Genomic DNA, 23,973 nt, shown 5'->3' with positions numbered 1-23,973 from the left:
CATTACTCATTATACAAGTTGGCGCGCAATTAATCACCCTATCGGTAGATTCATAATTTTCTCATATGGCATTGTACGTCAGTTATATTTGTCACTTGTGAACTAGACAGTTGCAGTATACAAACAGAAAAATAATGGAGCGCTTAAAGTTCAAAATAAAAGTGTCCATCACTCAAAATCCTTTTTTTTTTAATTTAGTGCAGAAATTATTCAAAAACAAAATTGAATAGTTTATTTTGCTGTGCAGGAAAAATTCTCAACTCTCATTTTTATTTGAGAAGTGGCTGTTCAAAAGAGGATAGTTCGAGAGAGATACGCATGCGTGCCACCCAGACAGAAAAATAGGTTTTGATTTACAACCTCTATCCACAGAAGTAGATTTTTTCGTACTCATTTTTCATAGAAAAAATTATTGTGAAACACAAAATATTTTGCCGAGTCTTAAAAAGAATTCGACGCAAAAACAAAAGGAAAATCCACTGAGAGAAAGTGTATTTCAGAAGTAGGTTATCAAATCTTTATACGCGTATTTATAGATACCCAAACTCCCGCGGTGGAATGAATTTTAGAAAACAAGAGACGTATTAAAATCTTATTATTGTTTTTTGTTTTTATTTCCATGCGACTAATCATTTGTTTTATTGTGATCTGGATTTAATTTATTTTCATAACAATTTTTTGTTTTTTTACTTAAACCCTTTTTATTTTTTGTTGTTTTGTGGAACATTGCGAGAATTTTATGCAAACCCCTGTTTGCAAGACTGGTGATACCAAGTATCAAGAAATACTTACAGTCTGTGTCAGAAAAAAGGAACCGCGATTATTCATGATGTATGAAAGATATATGTATATTTAAAAATTTTTTTACATGCAGGTTTGTACATATGTATGTATCTTCTGTCGCACGAGTTGCTTTAAATCATGGCCTAGCTTTCCGACAAAATGCGTTTTCATAATTCCCCACACATTTTGAATGGGGTTGGCGTCTGGGGACTGGGAAGGCCAGTCCATTACTGTGGCGCCAGTTTCTTATTTCCAGGCCTTGCAGAATCGACTTTGGTGTTTTGGGTCATTATCCTCTTGCAAGATCCAATCATTGTTTCTTCCTGGATACATCTTTTTCACTGACTTCAAAAGTCCTCGATTGCAAATTTCGACCAGTTTTTAGGCTTTCAAATTTTGGGTGAAGAGTTCGAAATATCCGAAACCGCGCTCGGAGAAGCATTCTCAAAACATTCACTTTCACCGGATGTTTAACAGTGCGCTGTACAATTTTAGTATGGCTCTTGGACCAAGCTCACTTAAGTGGAACCCACGCCTAGAAAGTTGCTTCATCCGAGAAAACAACCTTACTCCAATCGCGTTCCCCGTTTTCGGTAGCCCAAGCCTTACGGTCTGAATGCAGTTTTGTGAGAGCAGTGGTTTTGATGATGTCGGACGGTAGCTTATGTTCGTCTCCTTCAGACGTCGTTCGATGGTGTTGATACTCACATCTATTCCCTTTTTAGCAAGAATTGTGCATGCTTGGCATAGTCGCAAAGAAGGGCCCCGCTTAAAAAGTTGGACGATCACTTTATCCTATTTTTTTGTCGTCACTCGCTTCAAGCCACGCTCGAAAAAGTTATCAACAGTTTATTACACTTTATACCACTGATTCCACATCACAACAAATTTTTAGATTTTTTAATCACTTTTGCAGCCACGGCGTGTGAGATAATTTCGACCCTTCCGAATGCGTGCATATAAAATACTGCCTCGAAACGCTTCGCGTACTTCTCACTCATTTTTGTTTGGTTGCGATTACGGGAAAGTTTCGAACGACACTAACCTGAGTTAGCACTGGCGGGGTAGCTCTTGAGTGGGACTATTACGCAGCAAAAAGCAGATCGAAATATACCTTCAAGTAACAAGAAAAAACCGGTTATTTCCTTCTGACACAGACTGTATGTTGCCATAATTTTTTGTTTTTAAAATTTATTAACGTAGTTCGTTGTAAAATATGTATTAATATCTGCTACCTTATTAAATATTTCTATTACTAAGTATTTTTATAAAGGATTCCAGGAAAATACTATATAATTATTTTTTTTTTCTTTTTTTTATTAACTTTTTCTAATCCATTTATCTCGTCTCCTTCTACAATTCGATTTTGATGCAATCACGCCGAACACCGCCAAAAGATAATTGTGTAGACTTGATATCCTAGAGTGAGTGGTTGGCTGAGATATCCGCTTTCAGCACTGAACGCCTCATACGCACTCTATGTGAAAGATAATATAGCCAAAATTTGTATTTTCAAGCCATTTAAATTGTGCCATTGCAAGCAAAACTTGATACTAAAGAGACTTGAAGCACATTTGACTGATATTTTTACCAAAACCGATTTTTGTTTTTTTTAATTTTTCTAAAATGTTATGCATTCATATTCTTATATTGTATTCCATGCCTGCGCCGATTCAGCTCACATTCTGAGACTCTTATTGACCGTAACAGATTTTTAGGAAGTGCATTCACTAAAAAAGCTTTAGTAGCATTGTTAGACCTGACATTGTCTTGTCGTAAGGGATTGAACTTACGCAAAGTCCTTAATGCAATCAGGAACAATACTAATAATCAACTGTTCCATTAATTATTTTCAGCACGAAAAGGGGAAAATAACCCTTCTTTTTCCGTTCCCACGACAATCGATTTTACTTTACTGGAACGACCAGGTTTCATATACAGCCAAGAACTATCACCCCAGCCGAATTCCCCAAACTTATGGGGAGTGTTTATAGCAACAAAGTGTTGTAACAACAACAACAACTTTTCCTCTCGCTTCAAGTGACTGCAAGGAATTAGAAAAGCCCATTTGTGAAAATTATTTTACACGTTTCAGTCTATCGATAGCTAACTAAATGCAGCGTAATCCAGTTTTGAGCGATCAAAAGATTAAAAGGTAGATTTAGGTTATAAGGCTTAAGAAATTTTGAGCGGCGGCACACAAAGCCCAAAACTGAGTAAAATTTAGAAATATAAAATTAATGCCTGAATCACGACTTTTCTAACATACATGGTACATATATAATTTTTTTAATATGCCACTTGGCCTTTGTTATTCTAAAATTTAATGGGCTATAAAACTGCTCACTCAAAATATCTAAAAACCCTGTTTACAAAGTTGAAAGTTTTGATGAAATTTTGAAAAATTTTGTACAAATGTGAAACTTTAACATATCACATATATATAATTTTGCAATAGGGTGCATGTGAGAAGAAATCGTAGGGGTGCGAATAATTGGTGGTTAGTGCAAGCAATAGTTGCTATAATCCACGAGGTTGAGGTCTACGGCTTACTGGGTTAATGAGAGTAAAATTATGGTTGTTTCCTTTTCCTAATTAATTAAATAATATCTGCCTTGACTACCTTGAAGAAAGGTACAGAACCAATCTGATACCATTGTGGTAGATCTCAGACTCGTCCATTGCGCAGTCAAATATTTGTTGACACGAAGTATTTTCTGTGTTCTATGTTCCATACAGGAATAAAAGGATCGAGTTTATATATATTATATAAAGTTATCTACAGGTCGCGGCGTTTTACTTGGTTTGAATCTGAGGCCTCTAATGCCAGATAGTCAACAAATATATTGTAGCCTCATTTTCACTTTTGCAAACATGCACAAATTTTAATAGCATAGACTTTTGCATGGAATATGGTTAGATATTTAATACATTCACACTTTACTAAGTAATTCAATAACAAACTAAAAAAGAGAATCTCACATAAAAAGTATATCAAAAATAAAAGCTCTGTAGAAAATGTTTGAATGCATTTGCGTCATGCAGCTGATTTGCTGCTGTTCAGAGGCTCCTCGTTTACAAGACAACGCTAAGCCACACATCACAAATTGGGGGTGAAGCTTGGCCAAACACCTGACTAAGATGTAGTATGCACATAAATATATGTATATATGCATTAGGGTGGATCAATTTGCATGGATTCGGATTCTATATACATACAATGCTAAGAAAAAAGTCCGTTAAAGTCAATTTTGAGCATCCCCACATTTTAAAAGAAGCTATCTTTAGCTAATAATAAGGAAGGGAGTTATGGCAATGAATACAGAAAGTGGAAAAAATACATCTGCTGCCGAAAGCAAAAAAGATTGTAACCAAATAATTTGAACTTGAATTTTGATACTGGAACCAAAAAAATGTATGATTCGAAAAAAAAAGATATTTAAAATATGCAATTATGACTTGAGTAAGAAGACATTTTTTGGTGCTCTTAAGTATTAGTGTTCTTCCTGAGAAATTTTGTTTAAATTACCAAGTGTTGCTGGTCTGCAGGTATACTCGTATATACGGCGAATGCTGCTGATGTGACAGTCCTTGGCCGGATATAAGTCCGGGTCGATCCGGTTACGTAGAACCGACTGTCATGGGAACGTCTGTGTGCTGTCTGTTGTTCCTGTTACTGATATATCAACGTATTGACTTACTTTACTGGATCAGCGCTTTTTCACGGGTATATTAAAAGGTGAATACATATGTAAATCAACAAGAAAACCTCCTTTCGCCCTGAAACTCCTCTCACACCTGCATCAGTCATGTTGAATAGAATGGAGAAAAAAATGGAAGAGCTGAGTCTCTCATCGAATCATCGAACAATTGCCTGTAGTATCAGAAGAGAGAGTAATGCAGAAGATTGGCGAGTCGGCTGCAGAAACGACAAATTTAAAGCTGACAATAACGGACATTGAGGAAAGAGTGGCTGCTGTCGAGAGCAGAAATTCTGAGTAGTACTCACTCAGTTCAGTGCCCTTGAAGGCAGTGCAGTTTCAGCAAATGTAATTATAAACGGCACCCCTCTAGCAGCTGATGAGTGTTTGCTAGAACCTTTTGCGATTGATGGCGGTGCAATACAGCGCAAATCTCTGCCTTTGCGTGACGTCTTTCGGCTGCGTAGTGCAAAAGCCAATGGATTTAAAAGCAGCAACAATTACCTTAAGGGGTTATACGCAGTTATGAAGCAAATAAAAGACGGGTTGTCAAGGATTTATCCTGAAGAAACTTCAGAATATTTTAATTTGAAAATTTTTGGCGGTTATAAAAGCATCCTTCAAGAACGAAACAATATTTTTTATTTATGAAAATGTTGATTATAGAGCGCGCTGCAGGCGATTTCTGGAACCTCCTTTAAAAGAAGACGATTTACGGTGTACATCGTAACTCAGGATTGGATTATCTGAAATCAAAAAACCAAACAAATTTTGTTAATATATTAGATTATCTAGTAATTAATCGTTCGGCTAATCAAAATAGTGAATTTTCACAAAATAGCAGCTTTTAAAAGAAATGATTTCGATTTTTACGTTCAAATTTGGCCGTAAATTGATTATAAAATGGAAAATAAGTATCAGATTTACAAAAGGAACGATTAATTACTAGAAAATGTATCTTTAAAGATTGAGTTAAAACGGTTGACCGATCAAACAAGCCGTTTTCGAGATATCGTGTACATCGACTTGAAAAGTGCCGTTTTGAAAAAAACACGTTTAAAGTTTTAATACCTACCTTAAAACGTGCCGAGGCATCTCTACATATTTAGGTATAACTCCGAAAGTATTGCTTAGATCTACTTCAAATTTCGTGCGTATACTTTTGAATATATGTACATTACAAAAATGCAATAAAAAAAATCGATTTTTTTGAAAGTCATAACTGCGTATAACCCCTTAACAGTAAAATAAGTTTTTGAAATATTGTAACTTTTAATAGTTTGGTTCTTTTGCGAGTTTTAGTTTGATTCGCAGTTTAAAAAAATTGCATCCCACCCTAATATGTATATATACAAATATATACGTATATGTAAAGACATATCCTCAGCACATGGAAAACGAATCTTTAACTATCTGTGGTTCTCTTTCACCCTTAGCGAATTTCTGCAGCAGACACTGCGGACTCGTACCTACATACATATTTATAACATACAACCTTTTTTGTAACTTTATGCTACTGCATTGGCAGATGACAATATTGTTTTTGAAATATGCAAGTAATATTTTCTTAGATGTGCATACGCTCATATCAATTTACATACATAAGTTCATACACATACATATTTAATGCCACTCTATATGCATTACTGTATATGCATGCATATTTTACGACCATCGCTTGCTTAGAAAATATGTGGTATTATTTTACAGCTTATGCATTAATGCATATCGTAAATATTTAATGAGCAAATTGAGAAATTTTATTCCCAATAAAATTTATTTTCTCGCATATGGCATACCAGCCATATGCCGCGTGCGCGTGTGTTTCCAACAGAAGACGCATGGGATCGTTACTTTATCAAATATCGATTTTATGCAATTATAATAATATGGTTTTCCTTCATAAGTAGCATACAAGAAGCACAACAGTGGGAAGGAAAGAAATCGAATGCATTAAAGGTGCTAACGTTTCGCTCATCCAATAAAATAAAAGAAGGTATCAGACTCCAAATAAGGATACGTTATTACACAATAATTTCATGAAACTAAAGAGCATTGTGGAAGCAATTGACAAAGTTGTTTCATTCAGCCCCCAAAAAGATTCGTTTTTCTGTTCTATTTTCTTTAAATTTTGTGCAGTTCCTATTTTTAAAAAAATACTATATCAGGATTCCTTTAAAAAATTTGTATTTTATTTAATAAAGAATAAGGTATCATTTTTGATATATGCCATGCCAATTTCTGCAGAGATTTCTATTTCTCTTTGTGCAATTACATAAACAGCCGCCTTCTAGACATGAGAACGAAGATTTCTTTATACCAATCAGTTATTATTGTAATCTTGCTATGCAGATGAAACCTGGCCACTCAGAGATCTATGAAAGAAAAGTTCTGCGAAAAATCTTTCCGGTGCCATATACATTCTGTCAAACAAATATCGAGAATTGTTTATTTAAAAAGCGCGCGTTACACATATGTTTCATTTTTTGACGTGATAACGTCTTATAATTCGATTTAGCCGGCTGCACGCACGAAAAAATGCGTCGTTACCTTGCTCATGTCGTTACCTTGCTCATTGTCGTTACCTTGAATGAACTGCAAGCGAAAGCGCGGAACGAACGACAAAGCAAACAAAGCAAACGAACGGCAACGTTCGACATCTTGCTCTCTCCTACTTAAGTGAGCGTATATATATAAATTCACGTATTTGTATTTGCACTGCCTTCATATTGATTATTATTAATTGGATTTACTTGAAGAATTTAAAATAAAACCAAGTTTGTTAATAATACCTGTTGTTTTAATGTTATTATTATTAATAATAATAAGATATGTTGTATACTATTGTAATATATGTATATAAACATGCATATACATATACAATTTCGCGCAATTTTCAAAAAGAACAAACCTATATGTAAAGATGCATACAAGTCATATGGACATATCAAATATACGAATCTATTCCGTACGCAAGCAAATGTAAGCTAATGTGCTTGAACTGCAAGCAAGAGCGCGGAACGAACGACAAAGAGCACAATCGGCCCCCGCGTTCGGCAACGTTCGACATCTGGCTCTCTCCTACTTGAGTGAGCACATATATGTATGTATATGCGCATATGTAGGTATATAAATTCACATACTTGTATTTGCATATGCCTTCTTCCTGTGTGCATGGCAATGAACCATTTCTCTGTTGAGAATAGGTCGATGATAGGAAAAGGAAATGAAAGGGAGTGTTTCGAGTGTAAAGTGTATTGAAAAAGGCAAATCGATGATGTTGCCTCTTAGTGTTGTTGACTTATTAACGTCTGATGCACAATCGAAATTGAAGATATCTTTCATGAATTTGATAAATGTTTCGTCATTTTTCACGTTTGTGTAAAAGTAACTTGACCTTTTCCATTGCGATTCCATTTACCTCCTCCTCTATATCCATACAAAATATCTATCAAACAAATAAAATTAAAATTTTGTTTTGAAAATTGCAACTCTTACATCAGTATTTTCTTATGACGTTGTCACGTTAAACTATCGTCAGTAAACCGACTTTACAGACAAACTCTTTTTTGCTGGAATCTTGGTACGACTGTCCTCTATAGAGTTGCAGAGTTTAAGCTTGATCTGTCAACTAGCCTATTTTTGGCATTTGTGATATGCTCTGCGCTTTTCACTGTAGATAAAAATATCGAACAAAGAATTTGTCTTAAATTTTGTGTTTTGAATGGGATTTCGTGTGCCGAATCGTTGAAAATGTTGCAGGAAGTCTATGGCGAGTGTCATTTGTCAAAAACACGGGTATACGAGTGGTGTAAAGCTTTTGCAGAGGGCGGAGAAGTCGTGGAAGATTTGCCCCGATCTGGTCGCCCATCAACGTCTTTAACAAAGTCAAGGAAATGATGCGGGAAAACCAGCATTTAACTTTGAGGGAGGTAACTCGTGATCTAAGTGTGTCTCACGAATCAATTCGCTACATTTTACTCCATTGGCCATGAGACGAGTGGCTGCTCGACTCGTTGCAAGAGAGTTGAATTTCTTTCAAAAAATTCATCGGAAGAAGGGAAGAAGAGTAAGAGAATTCGGACCCAACGTTTACCCAGCGCATCATAACAGATGATGAGACGTGGGCATATAAGTTTGACACGCAAATCGGTCAACAAACGGCTCAATGGCGCTATCCACATGAGCTTAAACCCAAAAAAAGTCGTCAAAGTCGGTCAAAAGTGAAAGTCATGCCACTCGTTTTCTTTGACTTTCATGGTGTTGCGCACTCATTCCAAATGATTCTACGGTAAATGAAGAATATTATTTGGAAGTTACGCGACGTTAGAGAGAGAATGTGCTTAGGAAATGGCCCAATTTGTGGAAAGAAAACTCATGGATCTTACACCATGATAGCGCACCGTCTCACAACACTTTTTTGACCAAAAACTTGAGAAATATCATGGAACAATCACCGTATTCACTGGCTTTAGTCCCCTGTGACTTTTCTGATTTCCCAAAACTTAAATTGCTATTCCGAGGACGCCGCTTTGAGTTGATAGAGGCCATTAAGGAGAATTCGCTGAAGGAGCTGAAGAAGATCTTTTCAAACGCGTTCAAAAGATGTTTTGATGACTGGTGAACGATTAGTTGGCATATGTGTATTGCTTCAAATGGAGCCTATTTTGAAGGCGACAAAATAAATGTTGATGATTAAACAATTAGTTTGCCTTTTATTAAAAAATTCCCGGTACTGTTTTAACAGAATTTACATGAAAGCAGGCGTTGCTCGCTGCTCCGATAGATTGATGGTGTAGATAAAGAAGGCTTTTTGGGATTTCAAGCATGGAGGACATAGGCACGAAACCTCGAAACCGAGACAATTGGGGGCATACGTTGGACCAGGGGAAGACCCCACTAGAGTTGTTCAGCCAACAATGATGGTGATAGATTATTATTTTTTGGACATTTGTGAAAGATAATTAAAAGATCATCATAGATCTGTAAACAAATTTACGGAAAAGTACAAGTTCGCGTTAGTGGCATAAGCAAATATTAAATAAAAACAAAAAAACGCAAAAATAGGTATCTCGTTTTTTACTACAGAACTAATTTTGGGGGTAGCAGCAAGAAAAAAACTTTTTTGATGGACTAGAATCTTCTGGTGGGCCTCAATCCCCCTTCGGACATAGGGCTTCAAAATTGATACAGATGTGCGTTTAATAAATAATGAACAAATAAATAAAAAAAAAATTAACTACAGCAAAGTGGCTCATTGAGAAGTTTTAAAAATGTATTTGTAAGATAAAGGGTGGTTAAGTTTCAAGGGCCGGTGTTGATTTGGAATAAAATACTTTTTTTTAGTGTCATTTCTCTTTATTGTGATAATATTGGTATGGCTCAATTACGTATGGAGCAAAATATTGGCAAAATGGCTGCCGCGGTCTCAGCGGCACACTTCCATCCGATGGTCCAAATTTTCGCTGACGCTGAGGTATAATTGAGGTTCTATGCCGTTAATGTGCCGAGTTATCTCATCCTTTAGCTCTTGAATTGTTGCTGCCTTATCGACGTACACCTTTTCTTTCAAATAACTCCAAAGAAAGAAGTCCAACGGTGTCAAATCACATAATATTGGCGGCCAATTGACCTGCCATCAAATTTTTCGCGCAAAAGAGCCATTGTTTCGTTAGCTGTGTGACAAGTGGCACCGTCCTGTTGAAACCACATATCGTCCACCGTGGGTGCATTGGTTTCTCGGCAATCACTCTTGGATTTTCATTCGGCCAAATGCGGCAATTCTGCTTATTGACGAATCCACTGAGGTGAAAATGTGCCTCATCACTGAAGATGATTTTCTTCACGAAGTGCGCGATATGCATTTTGATTTGAACGCCCGTTTTCATAATAAGTCTGAATAACTTTAACGCGTTGCTCGATTGTGTATCTTTCCATGGTTCAAATTGAGTTAGTCTGAGTAAAATGTCAAATGAAATGCGCCCTTTATTTAGAGTTAATAAATTTTCAATGAAAATATAGTTCGCTCTCCTTCAAAAGCCAAGTTTCAAACTTTATGTAAATTAAAAAACATTTCACCACAATTTAAAAATTTCGCGTATGCATTTTTATATGCCATTGAATTTTGGTATAACAAAGTGTAAGTATGAAGTGGGTCAAAAATCGTGTTAATTTTAAATAAAAAAAATTTCTGTCGCCCTTGTACATTTTCTCCATATAACGATTATAAAAAACAAATTGTGAAAAATCAATGCAATAATTAGGATGCTTCAAGCTTGCACTATATGAAATCAAATTTTTATATACTATTGTATAACTCTCAATACTCGAAATTTTTTCTGAAAATTTTCTAGTTAAAAATCTTCAAAATTTAATGAAGTTCCTTTTTTTTTTTTAATTTGCGACAAGTAGCGCAAATATGCTTTGTTGAGTACTTCGCCGAACTCCTCTCTCAATTGATGGTGTGCGTCTTGATGTTGAGGACCTTTTTCAAGACCGAAATTCACTCGCACGTGTGTTATTTCCCAACAAAAGGCAATCGCTGTCAGAAAAAATGTTTTCTATCATTCGGTGTTTCATTTCACAATTACAGCGTAATTCGAACCCATGCCCTAACGAATGGTAGTCATTCACAAGTCTATTCGACTACGACACCACCAAAGGAATCATGTATTGACGATTACCCAGTTGGCACCTAAAGCATAGACATTTATAACACAAATGCATTCTCAAAACAATAGCTGATAATATAATATAATAAAAGAAAATATCTTTCATTGTATCTAAATGGCATCCAAATACCGTGTCGTAACACGGCGAAATGCTTAGGTATGGCCCTAGATGCTAAGCTTAAGTGGAACGAGCACTTTAAGAAAAAAATAGAAGAAGTTGAAATCAAATATAAAAATCTTTCGCAAAAGGTCCAAGTTATCAATATTCAACAAAGTTCTGCTGTACAAGCAAATTCTGAAGCCTGTATGGACATATGGAATACAACTTTGAGGTTGCTCAAGTTCCAGCAATGTAACACTGAAGACTGAAATTAGTGCCATAGAAATTTGAAATAAACTTTTGAAAACCCGTAGAACTTTTTAAAGCCTCCTAGGGTATTGTAGTACGCTTCTGGCACATTCTTAGAACCTTCTAACCTTTCTTTAAGCTTATAAGATTAAGGGGCAGCTCTTCCAGCACTTTAAAGTTTTCCTTCTTTTATGTTTTGCTTTAAAAATTCATTTGCAATATAAAGAATATCTTTTCAATGTTTTAAGCTTAATAGAATGTCTAAGAAGACCCTATAAAACTAGTGAAGTGATGAGCGTCGAACGAAAGACGAGTAAGAACGAAAATTTTAATCGCATTTTTCTCGAAATAAATGTTTTTCATGCTAGAGTATATAACTCAAAAATTAGTCAAGATATCAGCTTAAAATAGCGCCGCCGTAGCCGAATGGGTTTGGTGCGTGATTACCATTCGGAATTTATAGAGAGAACGTAGGTTCGAATCTCGGTGAAACACCAAAACTAAGAAAACATTTTTCTAATAGCGGTCGCCCCTCGGAAGTCAATGGCAAACCTCCGAGTGTATTTCTGCCGTGAAAAAGCTCCTCATAAAAATATCTGCCGTTCAGAGTCGGCTTGAAACTGTAGGTCCCTCCATTTTGTGGAACAACATCAAGACGCACACCACAAATAGGAGGAGGAGCTCGGCCAAACACCCAAAAAAAGGGTGTATGCGCCAATTATATGTTATATATATATCAGCTTAAAATTTTACAGGGATATTCTTTAACATATTGACCTTTCCATGTACCTCAAATTTTACATTAACTATCACTAAAAATATTGTTTTGATCAATGCATTTATAAAGAAAGTGTAATTTTTTCCTTTTTTCTACAAATTTTCTTTTTTCAGTTTTTTCGTTAAAAATAGGTAAGTGAAAAGTAAATGAAAAATTATTGTCTGGTTGATTTCAGTAGAATACAAGGGACTGTACATTCCACGGCGCAAATTAAAGGATTAAGTAATTAATTTAAAATAATAAATACTCTCAGTTTTTCGCCAAAATTGATTGAAGAATTCGTTGTCTGGAAGAGATACCCCCCTTAAAAGTCTCATGAGAATTTTTTTAAAACTTAATAGAATCTCTTAGAAACTCTTTAAAGTACAGCCCAAATCGTATTTGGCGCCAAAGAAACCTAATAAAATTAAGAAGTTAATGTAAACACGGCAAGTAATAGAAAAGTGAACAGAATTATAAAATGAAACACTCTATAGCCAAGTCAGTCCAACAACTAATTGGACAAATTCACTGAGAGCCGAATAGTGATACTGGGATATGCGCATCTTTGGAAATGTTGTTTCATCTTTCGCAATGAATAATTTACTGTTCCGAAGTCTGTATCTTTTGTTGTAATACTTTTCATTGCGTAAGTATCTCCGGAACGCGCACTTAAAATTGTAGATAAAGAAAAGGAGAAACAGAGATTAAAAATACAATGGCACAAACCTTTCGCTTAGCTTTTTATACACACACACACACACACTCATATATATGCAATACAAAAACACTCACACTGACACAATACTTGACACTTTAACAGCGACACCCACCAATCAACTCCTTAATTGTGCCTCCGAGCCAAAGTATCAAGTCAATACTTTTTTTGCGTGGCATTTGAGTCTTGTTGTGGTTTTCGAAACATTTTTATTACCCACTTTGGAGGCTGCATTGATGATACGATAGTGTAGAGTGTGGCAGCGGTGGTTTTGGTGTTGGTTTTTAATGGTGGCATTTAATGTTGGCTTATGAGATAAACGCTTATCAGCTAGTACTTGGTGGGCTTCCTGGTGGCACAAGGGAAGCTGTTTATAACATTTCGCAATTTATGTGAGACACACACGCATACATACCACATGTGCGTATATGTTTACACTTATGTATGCGCGATGGTAGTGCGAACATTCGTACTATAATAATAGTTCTACAGCTGTGAACATGAAAATAATTTTGAATGAAAATAATTTTTAATAAATTAATAAATAAACAAATTAAAAAAATATTTAGAATTAATTTAGTTTTTCCCTATAAATCATAAAAAAACAAATCTCAATCATTTGAAAATAAAACGAATAAATAAAATAGCAGTGCCTTCAGTTTTGTAAGATTAAACAATAAATGTTCAGCAAATTTTGCACAGATTAAGACGAAAAGAAGTTTTTTTTATTATTTATTTATATATTTTTTAATTTTGGGGAGCGTCCTGCATACATTTCTTACATCGACTTTAGCGGGCCGAGCGAAACACTGCACCACAGAACAACGAATGCAGATTCGGAAATTGAGAGTAGATAAAAGATCTCTCCCAGAAATGCAAAATATTCTTTCGTGTTCTACGAAAATGATTTTCAATGCAATTAAATTTGTGAAAAGCCGAAAAAACGGGGAGGAAAACGAGAATCTTCTCAGCAAGACGATCGCAGATTTGTAAGGTGATCCAAAGAGAATCCCATGAATTCAGCCATATAAATCAAAAAAGTGGTGAAATTAAATATTTCTGACACGACTGTAAAGGATTATAGATAAGCAGCTCGCAACCCACGGATAAAACCACTCCTGCCACTAAAACATAAGGCAAAACATTTGAAATTTGCAAGAAAACATGCTAGCTGGGCAACTGACATGTAGCGTAATATTTTATGGACTAACGAGTCTAAAATAGTTTTGTATGGCAGCATAGATTCACGACAATATGTTCGATGTCCACCTAGTACCGAAAATCGGCCTCAATACGCTCAAGCATCACACTGAACGTACATTAAACATGAGGGCTCAAAAATATCAGGTATGGGAATAAGTTTCTGCCCTCGCAAAAGAGGTGTCGCTGCTGGTACTATTTTTGTGATCGCTCTAGTAATATACTGATGATTTGAATATGTATATGTGAGATCTCGATCGTAGTAGTTCACACTCGTTTGAAGTGCAAATCTCCTTTTTATCTGATGTCAAACATGTCTACGTTCATTCCGAAAAAACAGCATTTGTTTGAAGTCATGCTTCATTATTACCTTTTAAAGAAAAGTACAGCTGAAACGTGTCGTATATTGAGTAATACTAACGGTAATAACGTTCCATCAAATTCAACTTCTAAAGAGTAGTTTCGACGAATGAAGACGCATGTCGAGCTCTCGATGATGTGTCTAAAGAGTTGGATACTGACAGATCAACCGTCGGTAAACGTTTGCACGCCATGGGAATGGTCCAGAAAGTAGGTAACTGGGTGCTACATCAATTGAAGGAGAGGGAACGGCCGCAATAAAAAGGAAGAAAAATAGATCTATTATGATAACCTTAAGCGTCAAAAATATTAGAGCCTACCAGGTGAACCGGGTCATCAACAGCGAAAAAAATATTTATGCTTCAAAGGTTATGTTGTGCATGTGGTGGGATAAGAAGGGTGTCATCTATTTAGAACTCCTTAAACCATCTGAAACATCACTGGCGATCGTTATCGACTGCAGCTAATGCGTTTGAATCGAGCTCTCAAAGTAAAGCGGACGGAATGGGGCCGTAGACATGACAAACTGACTTTGCTGCATGACAACGCCAGGCCATACGCTGCTAAATTGGTCCAAAATATTTAAAAGGACTGAATTTAGAAATCTTGCCCCACCCGCCGTATTTCCCAGGCATTGCACTTTCGGATTACTATCTGTTCCGATCAATACAGTCAGGCCAAGAATTGGTTTGGCGCAAATAGAATTGAGGTTATATAATGACCAGCTAGGTCTACCAACCTCAATCATATAAAAAATCTGTAGAGAAACTTATAAAGAGCTGTACGCAATGCCAAAAAAGTTTGGGAAATTGTTAAAGATGCGCGGCTGAAGATTCCGAAGCAGCGAAGTGTGCAATTGCTGGACTCAATGCCTCGCCTGTGTGCTACCGTAGTAAAAAAATTGAGAACTTCAACCAGAGATTAGTTTCAACTTTATATCTGCAAACTTTGTCTTACTACTTAAATATGTGTTTAGTTAAAGAATAGGATAAAAGCTTTCTAATTCCCTCATAGATTAAAACTATTTTGCAAAAATCTAATATTTTATATATTTGGTACTGCTATTTTCGTGGTCGCCACTGTATGTATGTAAATAAATACTTTGAGTGTTGGAAATGACGCAAAGTGTTAAAAACTGTTGGCTACAGAATAATTAAAAGTGGAAAGGAAAAGTAGAAAAAACTATAGGCATGAGCCTAAATATAAATGTGTAGCATGTGAAGCACATAATCATAATGTGCATGTGCGTACATATGTATGTAACAAGTGCAAAATTATTTATAACTATTTGCTGCTGAGGCACATGTCAGCTCTTCCATACCAAGTATAGGCATCAAAAACATAGACTACACATACATACATGCAGTATGCATGAATTTATGTTTGTATATGATTATCTAACCATAAGTAAGGCATATGCAAATAAGTTGATATCCATATAATTCAAACAAAACTACATACATATGTACATACTATCCATGTAAGTGCACCGCTCTATGTTTCCGAACACGCATTAAAGAAGTGAAACTGTTTAGTAGCATATTTCAACTGATATCTTACCAAAGAAAACCAAAAATGCCAACAGATAACGATAACAAAAACCCATGCCAAGTACTATCGTATTTATCTAACAGTAAAAAGAAAATATTTGGGAAAACAAACAAAGATGTGTCTCAGTTCGGATGTACCTGAACTTTATAAACCTGGTGCATATTTTAAGTGAGATGTTTTAAACCTGATCTGGGGGGTCAGGTTTATTACTTACATATATGTAGGTATAAAAATCTTACATACACATACATATGCATGTGTGCATACATAAAAATTTAGAAGGAACATCACTCACAAGCTCCTGATTCGATTTCAAAATCTTTAAATGGCTGAAAAGGTTTATTTACTTACATACTTTACAGCAATGTTATCAAGTCAAGAATGTTAAGAAAAATATATTTCCCAGGCAAGTTTTAATGGCGTTGCCACCTGAATTTTATTATAGCACGTTGTCGCAAATTTCATTTGAATATTAATGTATTCAATGAAGAGGGGTGAAAGTAGATTTGATAAAAAAATACTTTCATCTACTCCTATTTGTGGCGTGGGCCTTGAGAGGCAAACCGACTCCGAACGGCAGATATTTTTTATAAGGAACTTTTTCATGGTAGAAATACACTCAGATGCTTGCCATTGCCTGCCGAGGGGCGACCGCTATTAGAAAACAACTTTTTCTTCATTTTGGTCTTTCGCCGAGATTAGACCCTACGTTCTCACTCAATTCTGAATGGTAGTCACGCACCAAAAAATAAATAATTGGCGCGTACACTTCTATTAGGTGTTTGGCCGAGCTCCTCCTCCTATTTGTGGTGTGCGTCTTGATGTTGTTCCACAAATGGAGGGACCTACAGTTTCAAGCCGACTCCAAACGGCAGATATTTTTATGAGGAGCTTTTTCATGGCAGAAATACACTCGGAGGTTTGCTATTGCCTGCCGAGGTCGCCCCTCTCGAAAATTAGAAAAATGTTTTTATTAATTTTGCTTTCACCGAGATTCGAACCAACGACCTCTCTGTGAATTCCGAATGGTAATCACGCACCAAACATTCGGCTACGGCGGCCGCCCGTAGTGAATACATTACATTTATTTCATGACTAAAATATGGATAAGAAATAAAACAATAAAAAAAATATTTTTAGCTGGTGTTGCCACCTAATTCCAATTTTGTTTTGGCAATTCGAAATATTTTTATTTGCACTATTCGAAATATATCAGTGTATGTAAATATATGTGCAGGTAGGCTACAACACTAGCCATTCAAAACAAAATCGATACTGTTTTTCTATCAGAATGACAGGGTAGCCAAAAATTAATCAACAAATTTTTGCTCAATAAAAAATGATGATAATAATAATGAAAATCTTTATTTTGATATTTTCGCCCTTCATTCCTTGTTTTTTTTTTTTTTTGTTTAATTCAGTTGTCTAGTTCAGCAGTGACAAATATGATTGACATACGACGCCATTTGCAAAAATTAGAAATCTTGCAATAAGGTGATTAATTTTGCGCCATCTTGCATAATATGTATTATATTTTAAGACTTATGCCAAAATATTTCGGAAAAATATTACGAATTACGTGAGCTGAGCTGAATCAAAAATCAAGCTTCTTATATTATAAATAAAATTATTTTCTAAAAATTATTTTTCACAAAATCACCTCAAATCATAAAAGAATTCTTACTTAAAACCTTAAAATAGTGATTGCGAAATAAATTGGGGTGTTGTGTGTTAGTTTTCCAAGAAATGTAAGGGGTGAGGAGATACCTTCCCAATGATCCCTTAGAAGTCCGAGTCGGTCAAAATTTGGTTGAATTCACTACACTACAGTACCCATCCACTACATTACTTACATGAAAATATAAATATAAATCCGCTAGGTGGCGCTGAAAACGAGATATTCGGAATATATTAAAAACACAAATATTCCGAAAATTAAAAATTCTTAATATGTAGAATAAGTTAATTGAGAAATGATTTCGCCAAAAAGCAATATATGCGCTACGGAAAAGAAACATGTGATCCAAGAGACTCTATTGCATGCACAAAAACCGTGTAGTTTGAATTTCATGCCAGAGGTGTGACCATATTGTTTGGTTATTGGAGTTCACTATTGTGCCACGTATGCCTTAATTGAATGAAATTGACAATAATGGCCTTATAGTTGGTCAAGCGATTTACTTATAGAAGGGAATGTGGGGCAAACGTGTACTCGTAATCTCAAGAAATTGATAGATCGAATGGCCACCTGCCCTATGCGAGCAATAAACGCCAGTGACATTGATATTGATTGTGAAATTTTCCAGATTCTCGCCAATAAATGTGAAAGAGTGGTGTAGCGTTGGCTTCGAAGAATCGATCGCTACTGACGTGCATGCAGTGCTCATATGAACGATAATAAATTTCATACTTAACTGAAACAAATTTCAATCCGATATCTCAATTATTCGATTACTTACTGCCGCCTTGACCTTGATTCAATAATAAAAGGTTTGCTCAGTGAGCAGCTTTCTCATTTTGATTATGATAGCTCATCTTTTTGGGGCAATGAACGTGAAAGATGCACGTTTGACAATTTCAGCCCGATGCCTTTCAAATATAGGTTCGGAAAGTACTTACTAGGTTACTTTAAAAGACATAAGATACCAACAACACCTCATTTAACAATATGTAGGTAATTAATCACAGATTCCGGATGGCAGTTGATTTTTATAAGGAGCCTTTTTATGGCAGAAAAACATTCGGAGGTTTGCCATTGCCCGCCGAAGAGCGACCGCTATTACAAACAACATTTCCTATTGTTGGTGTTTCAGGCCCGGGGTTTTGAATCATTGCACTTCCAAATAGTAGTCACGCAGCAAGCTATTCGGCTACGGCAGCTGCCGTCGATATAATGATAATTCGTTTAAACAAATGCAGGTAGATTGTAAGCTATTTATGAATGTAAGAATATTATTGATTGGATGGTCAAAACTCTAGGCATGTCAAGGCATGGTAAAGTAAAGCGCCGTGAATATGTTCAAAGTTTGTTTTTAGTCAACCAAATTCATGATGAATTCGCTTCTTCTATGAAAGAATTCAAGGTCATAATACTTAGGTAACATAATATCGCGATACTTCGTGATCAGTTTTGAATTTAAAAATGAATTAACAAAATATAATTGTAGCACTAAGTTTAACACTTTTTTTTAATATCATACTTGGCAATTTCCGTTTATACTATATATTTTTTTATAATTTAACTATGAAAGGACTATTTTGCTACCATTTTAAGCAACAAGTTATTTAATATTTCCATTCTTCATTCATCCTTTTTAAATGCGACCTTTTGCAAGGGAGTGTCAGAATTCTAATGTCATAAGTGAGCAAACCTTTAATAACACAGGCCAACAACCAAAAAACTTTTTCGATAATTTTAACTAATTACTTTGTAATTTGGTATCCTGATTACGAAAAAAATTATTAAAAAGTTATACCACCCATCAATTTTTCACATTTTATAATTAAGTAAAAATAAAGTTTATGTACCAAAATGTATCGGATATATTTCACAGTCCTGTGAGGTACAGTTTTTAAAACGGCTATGGGTGTTTCTTGAAGGTTTTTTTATGCTGAAAACGAATATGACCTTGAAAATGCTCCAGCACGTCAGAATTTTTGGCAATTTGAGGTACGCCCTTTACAGGGGCGTTAGAGAGTTAGAAAGGTTGAATTTGCATATCTAAAAGTCTCCAATTCAAAATAGAATAACTTGTTTTATATTAATCGTACAAATATTTTTAAAAAAGGACCTTAAAGCTTAAGAGTAGTACTTTGCGATGCCGAAATTAATAAAAAACTTTACCTTGCTCCAAAAAAAATTAAAAAAATCGCCAAAATCTGCATTTTTTGACTATTATTCAAGCTCATATTCGTTTTCAGCATAAAAAAACCTTCAGGAAACACCCATAGCGGTTTTAGAAGCTGTAAAAAGCGAGATTTTGCAGGCCTGTGTAATTGAATCATGGCCTTGACTATGTGGTCGAGCGTGTAACAATCAATTATCAGTTTTTTTAAATTGTCATAATTTATTGACAGTTTTACGCGACATGTACGCCATTCAAAAATATGTAGAAAAATAATTACCATAAGCGAAAAATCAAACAAAATGTAAAATGGTGTTTCATTTACCTGAAATTGCATCAAAGTAATATGAAATAACGGAACATGAATTTGCTTAAACATTTTTGGTACACTTCTCAAGAAGCTTTATTTTTTAGTTTTTTTTTTTTTGTTAAATACGAAATACCGAGTAAGTTATCATACCTATCACAATTCCCTCGTTTTCATACACTGATTTTAACGTTTATCAAAACGAAGATATCAAAATTTTGATTAAAACTTCTTCGCTTTTGCAGAAGAGCGGGCAATTTTTATGGTCGGCCTTGTAGAATAAGTTTATCTAATCGTGTATAATTTTATTTGCGAATTTATATGTGTACATATCTATGCGTATTTAAAATTATATACATATGTTAAATTTTTGTATGACTACAGTATGTTAAGGAAGTGAACGTACAGTGGCTTGCAAAAACTTTACAGCAATGATTATTAAGGCGTTGTGCATTTTCTGTATAAGTATGTGATATAACGAATGTACGACATTTTTGTTTCAAATACAGAAAGTGTGCAGCATGCTTGAGGAAAAAATATCAAACATCAACGCAAATTTTGAACCACTTCAAAGTTATACTTTATTTAACACTAGAATTTAATGGGCTATAAAACTGCATATCTAAAATGTTTTTAAAAATTCTGAATGAAAATTACTATAATTACAAGGTGGTGCAAAATTGGAAGTTATAAATCTTTGGCGTCGTACGTCAATCATATTTGACACAACGGCAGTATACAAACAGATAAGCAGTGGGGTGCATTGAAGTCAAAATAAAGATTTCTACGATTCAAAATTACTTTTTTTTATTTCGTTAAGTTTATTTAAAAAGTGATTAAAAAAACGCTTTGGATGATTCTTTGTTGGTTGTTTAGCCGACCTCCATCAATTTGTAGTTAGCGCCGACCGCTATTAGAAAAAAGTTTCATGTCCGGGGTCTCAAACCGAGCACTACAGAATTCTTAAAAAAAAAACTCGAAAAGCCCCAACTACTTTACTGGACTATGGGCTATTCAAACTGCGGTGCTGATGGAAATAAAAGACTTCCATATAACCTGAACTTTGACGAAGTCCATGTAATTTTTGTTCTGTTTAGCACTTAAAATTTTATTATAAAAAAAAGTATTTTATATCGTGTAAGCATATAATTTGTAGTTGTTTTCTTTTTTCAATATGTATTCGCACTTTTATAAGCCACTGTATATACGTATATATATTTAGGGGAAAATTTTACCACCGTGTCTTACTCTTTTACCTTCTCATATTCTTAATGCCTGTACACATTTTTGATTGCTTTTGTTTCTACCTTATTTGCAGTTATTGCCCAGAGATAAGACCCAACTCATCGCTAACAGAAAGTAAGAATTCATTTCGTTAATTTCATTTTCATTCGCAAGTGATATACATAGATAGTAGGAAAAGTGTTGTTGGTGCACGATTTACAATAAAATAATTTGCTTGCATGCAGTTACATTAAATTATTGAAGTAAAAAGAGAACAGCACAAACACACTCACACGCGCATAAAGACTAATTACCAAACACACCTTTTTGCCCATAAGGAAAATAAAAGGAAAACGAAGACGATAGACAAAGTGGAATTGTAGAAAAACAATGAGGATTATGAACGCACAATTTGCAGTTCAAACGGCTTTCTCGCCGTACAATCATCGCCAATAGACTCCAGTTAGAGGTTGAGTCAACAAATACGCCAAACGAATTGCAGCAGAGGCAAGAATAATAAACCGAGTAATAAGAACTAATTGCTATCGACTAAAGGCCATAGCACAAGCGACACGCAAACAGCTTACAACAGCAGTAACTACGAGTACAACCAGACACTTGATTTCAAAAATATGTTTACCAATTTACCAGCAGAAATGCCACAACAGAATCGCACTTTGGAGGAACAATGCGAGCAGCTGGTAGAGGCGTATGAGAAACAGCAACGGCTCAGTAAAGGCAGCAACTATTATTCGGTAAGTAAAATTCCAAGTTTACATCTACATACGTAAATATGTACACATTCATACACATCAGTCTGACCTTTATGACACTATTCCGTTGCGTTGCTGTGAGGGTGTAATATGTCGCAAAATAGGCGAGCCGCTTTATCAGACGCAGGAATTATGTATTCATACCCTGTAGAGAAATGCATTAGTTAGTTCTAAAGATGTGTGCTTCTAGAGCATATTTTTAGAATCATACCAAGTTAGCGATACTTATTTTCCATATAACTACTTACACTCATGGGCAATAAAATAGGTCGACGATACCCTGTTTGGGTGTTTGGCCGAGCTTCTCCTCCTATTTATGGTGTTTGTCTTAATGTTGTTCCACAAATGGTGGAACCTACACTTTTAAGCCGACAGCCGACTCCGAGCGGCAGATATTTTTTATAAGGAGCTTTTTCATAGCAGAAATACATACGGAGGCTTACCATTGCTTGCCAAAGGGCGACCGCTATTAGAAAAAACGTTATCTATAATTTGGTGTTTGCACGGACATTCGAACCTACGCACTTCCAAATGGTAGTCACGCACCCACTCATTCGGCGATGGCGGACACTTTTACACTTTGCTTTACACTTTGAATGGGCTGTGAAGCTGCATAACAAAATTATTTTAAACATTTTCGTGAAAGTTTCCTGAACTTGATGAATTTGCAGAATTCTCATAGTTTTTGCACAAAGTTTGGAAAACCGAAGCCACAACTACTATTTTATTGCCCATGTACATACACATATTTTAAATTTCTATATCGGAGCAGTAGGAAAATAATTAGACGCGAAATAATATTATTTTAACCGTTTTTTTTATTTATTTTTGAATAGATCGGTGCCCGTCTTATTGGCACTGATGCCGCTACCCAGTGGTTGATAGCGCAGAACTTTGGCGTAACATTTAGGAAGTCTAGGGTTTAGTTCTACGAAAAAGCAATGTATACATATTTGTTTATTATATTAGAATAATATAAAAGATGACGCAAAATTAATCACCCTATCGGAAGATATTCAATACTTAAAATCATTTTTTGATCTAGTAAAAAAGTTATTCAAAAACAAAATTGGGTGATTAATTTTTTATCACCTTGTACAATAGCATTTTATGTCGCGGGCAACAGCTGAGGAGAAAGCGCTGAGATGATTTAACCTAAGGTCCACGTAAGGTCCACATTTTGAAGAACTGGCCAAAGGGAGTCCAGGAACTCAAATTTTCTTATTTCGCGGAGAAACTACCTCACGAGTCCCTTCTCTAGCTAACTCATTCACCCAGCAGTTTCACGCAATGCCTCTCTGAACAGGTATCCAAATTTGCTTGCGGATGCGGTCGAAATAGAAGTCAGGCATTCTCGACTAATTTCGAGCACAGTTCCTTAATGGCCACTTGGCTGAAATTTTACTTCTCTGACAGTTATAACGCACGAGAGCAACTAATTATGCAAAAATCCAATTTGTTTTATTTCGGAAGGGGCGTTTAAAAGTTAAAAAATTAAAATTTAAGCAAAGTATCTTCCTTTTCGACTCGAATCCTCAAGTTGCTCACCAAAATCTCAAAAAAATAACAGACAACTCACGAGCGTACAAGAGCGTACAAGAGACGGTTGCGACATGATTAGCAAAATGGTTGGCAAGTGGGAAAATATGTAAATAGTATTACTATTAAATTGAGAATTCGTTTCAATATATCAGATTTTCCTACAAGGTATGCGCCAACGTAAATGGGAGTCCC

General features: G+C 35.4%; 1 protein-coding gene across 3 annotated transcripts in view; it reads left to right on the top strand.

Moving 5' to 3' along the window:
• LOC128866861 (diuretic hormone receptor) overlaps nt 1-23,973 on the top strand; it is a 132,973-nt gene that overhangs the window by 76,376 nt on the left and 32,624 nt on the right. For 2 of the 3 annotated variants that reach the window (XM_054107879.1, XM_054107877.1), the window contains exon 2: nt 21,561-22,221. In XM_054107879.1, coding sequence (XP_053963854.1) covers nt 22,099-22,221 — 123 coding nt within the window. In that variant the 5' untranslated portion in view covers nt 21,561-22,098. The remainder of the gene's footprint in view (nt 1-21,560; nt 22,222-23,973) is intronic. The other variant, XM_054107878.1, reaches the window with a different exon arrangement.

Source organism: Anastrepha ludens, chromosome 6 (assembly GCF_028408465.1).
Source record: "Anastrepha ludens isolate Willacy chromosome 6, idAnaLude1.1, whole genome shotgun sequence".
NCBI classification, from domain to species: domain Eukaryota; kingdom Metazoa; phylum Arthropoda; class Insecta; order Diptera; family Tephritidae; genus Anastrepha; species Anastrepha ludens.
The sequence above is the reverse complement of the archived record's forward strand: the minus strand, read 5'-3'. Positions and strand labels throughout refer to the sequence as shown.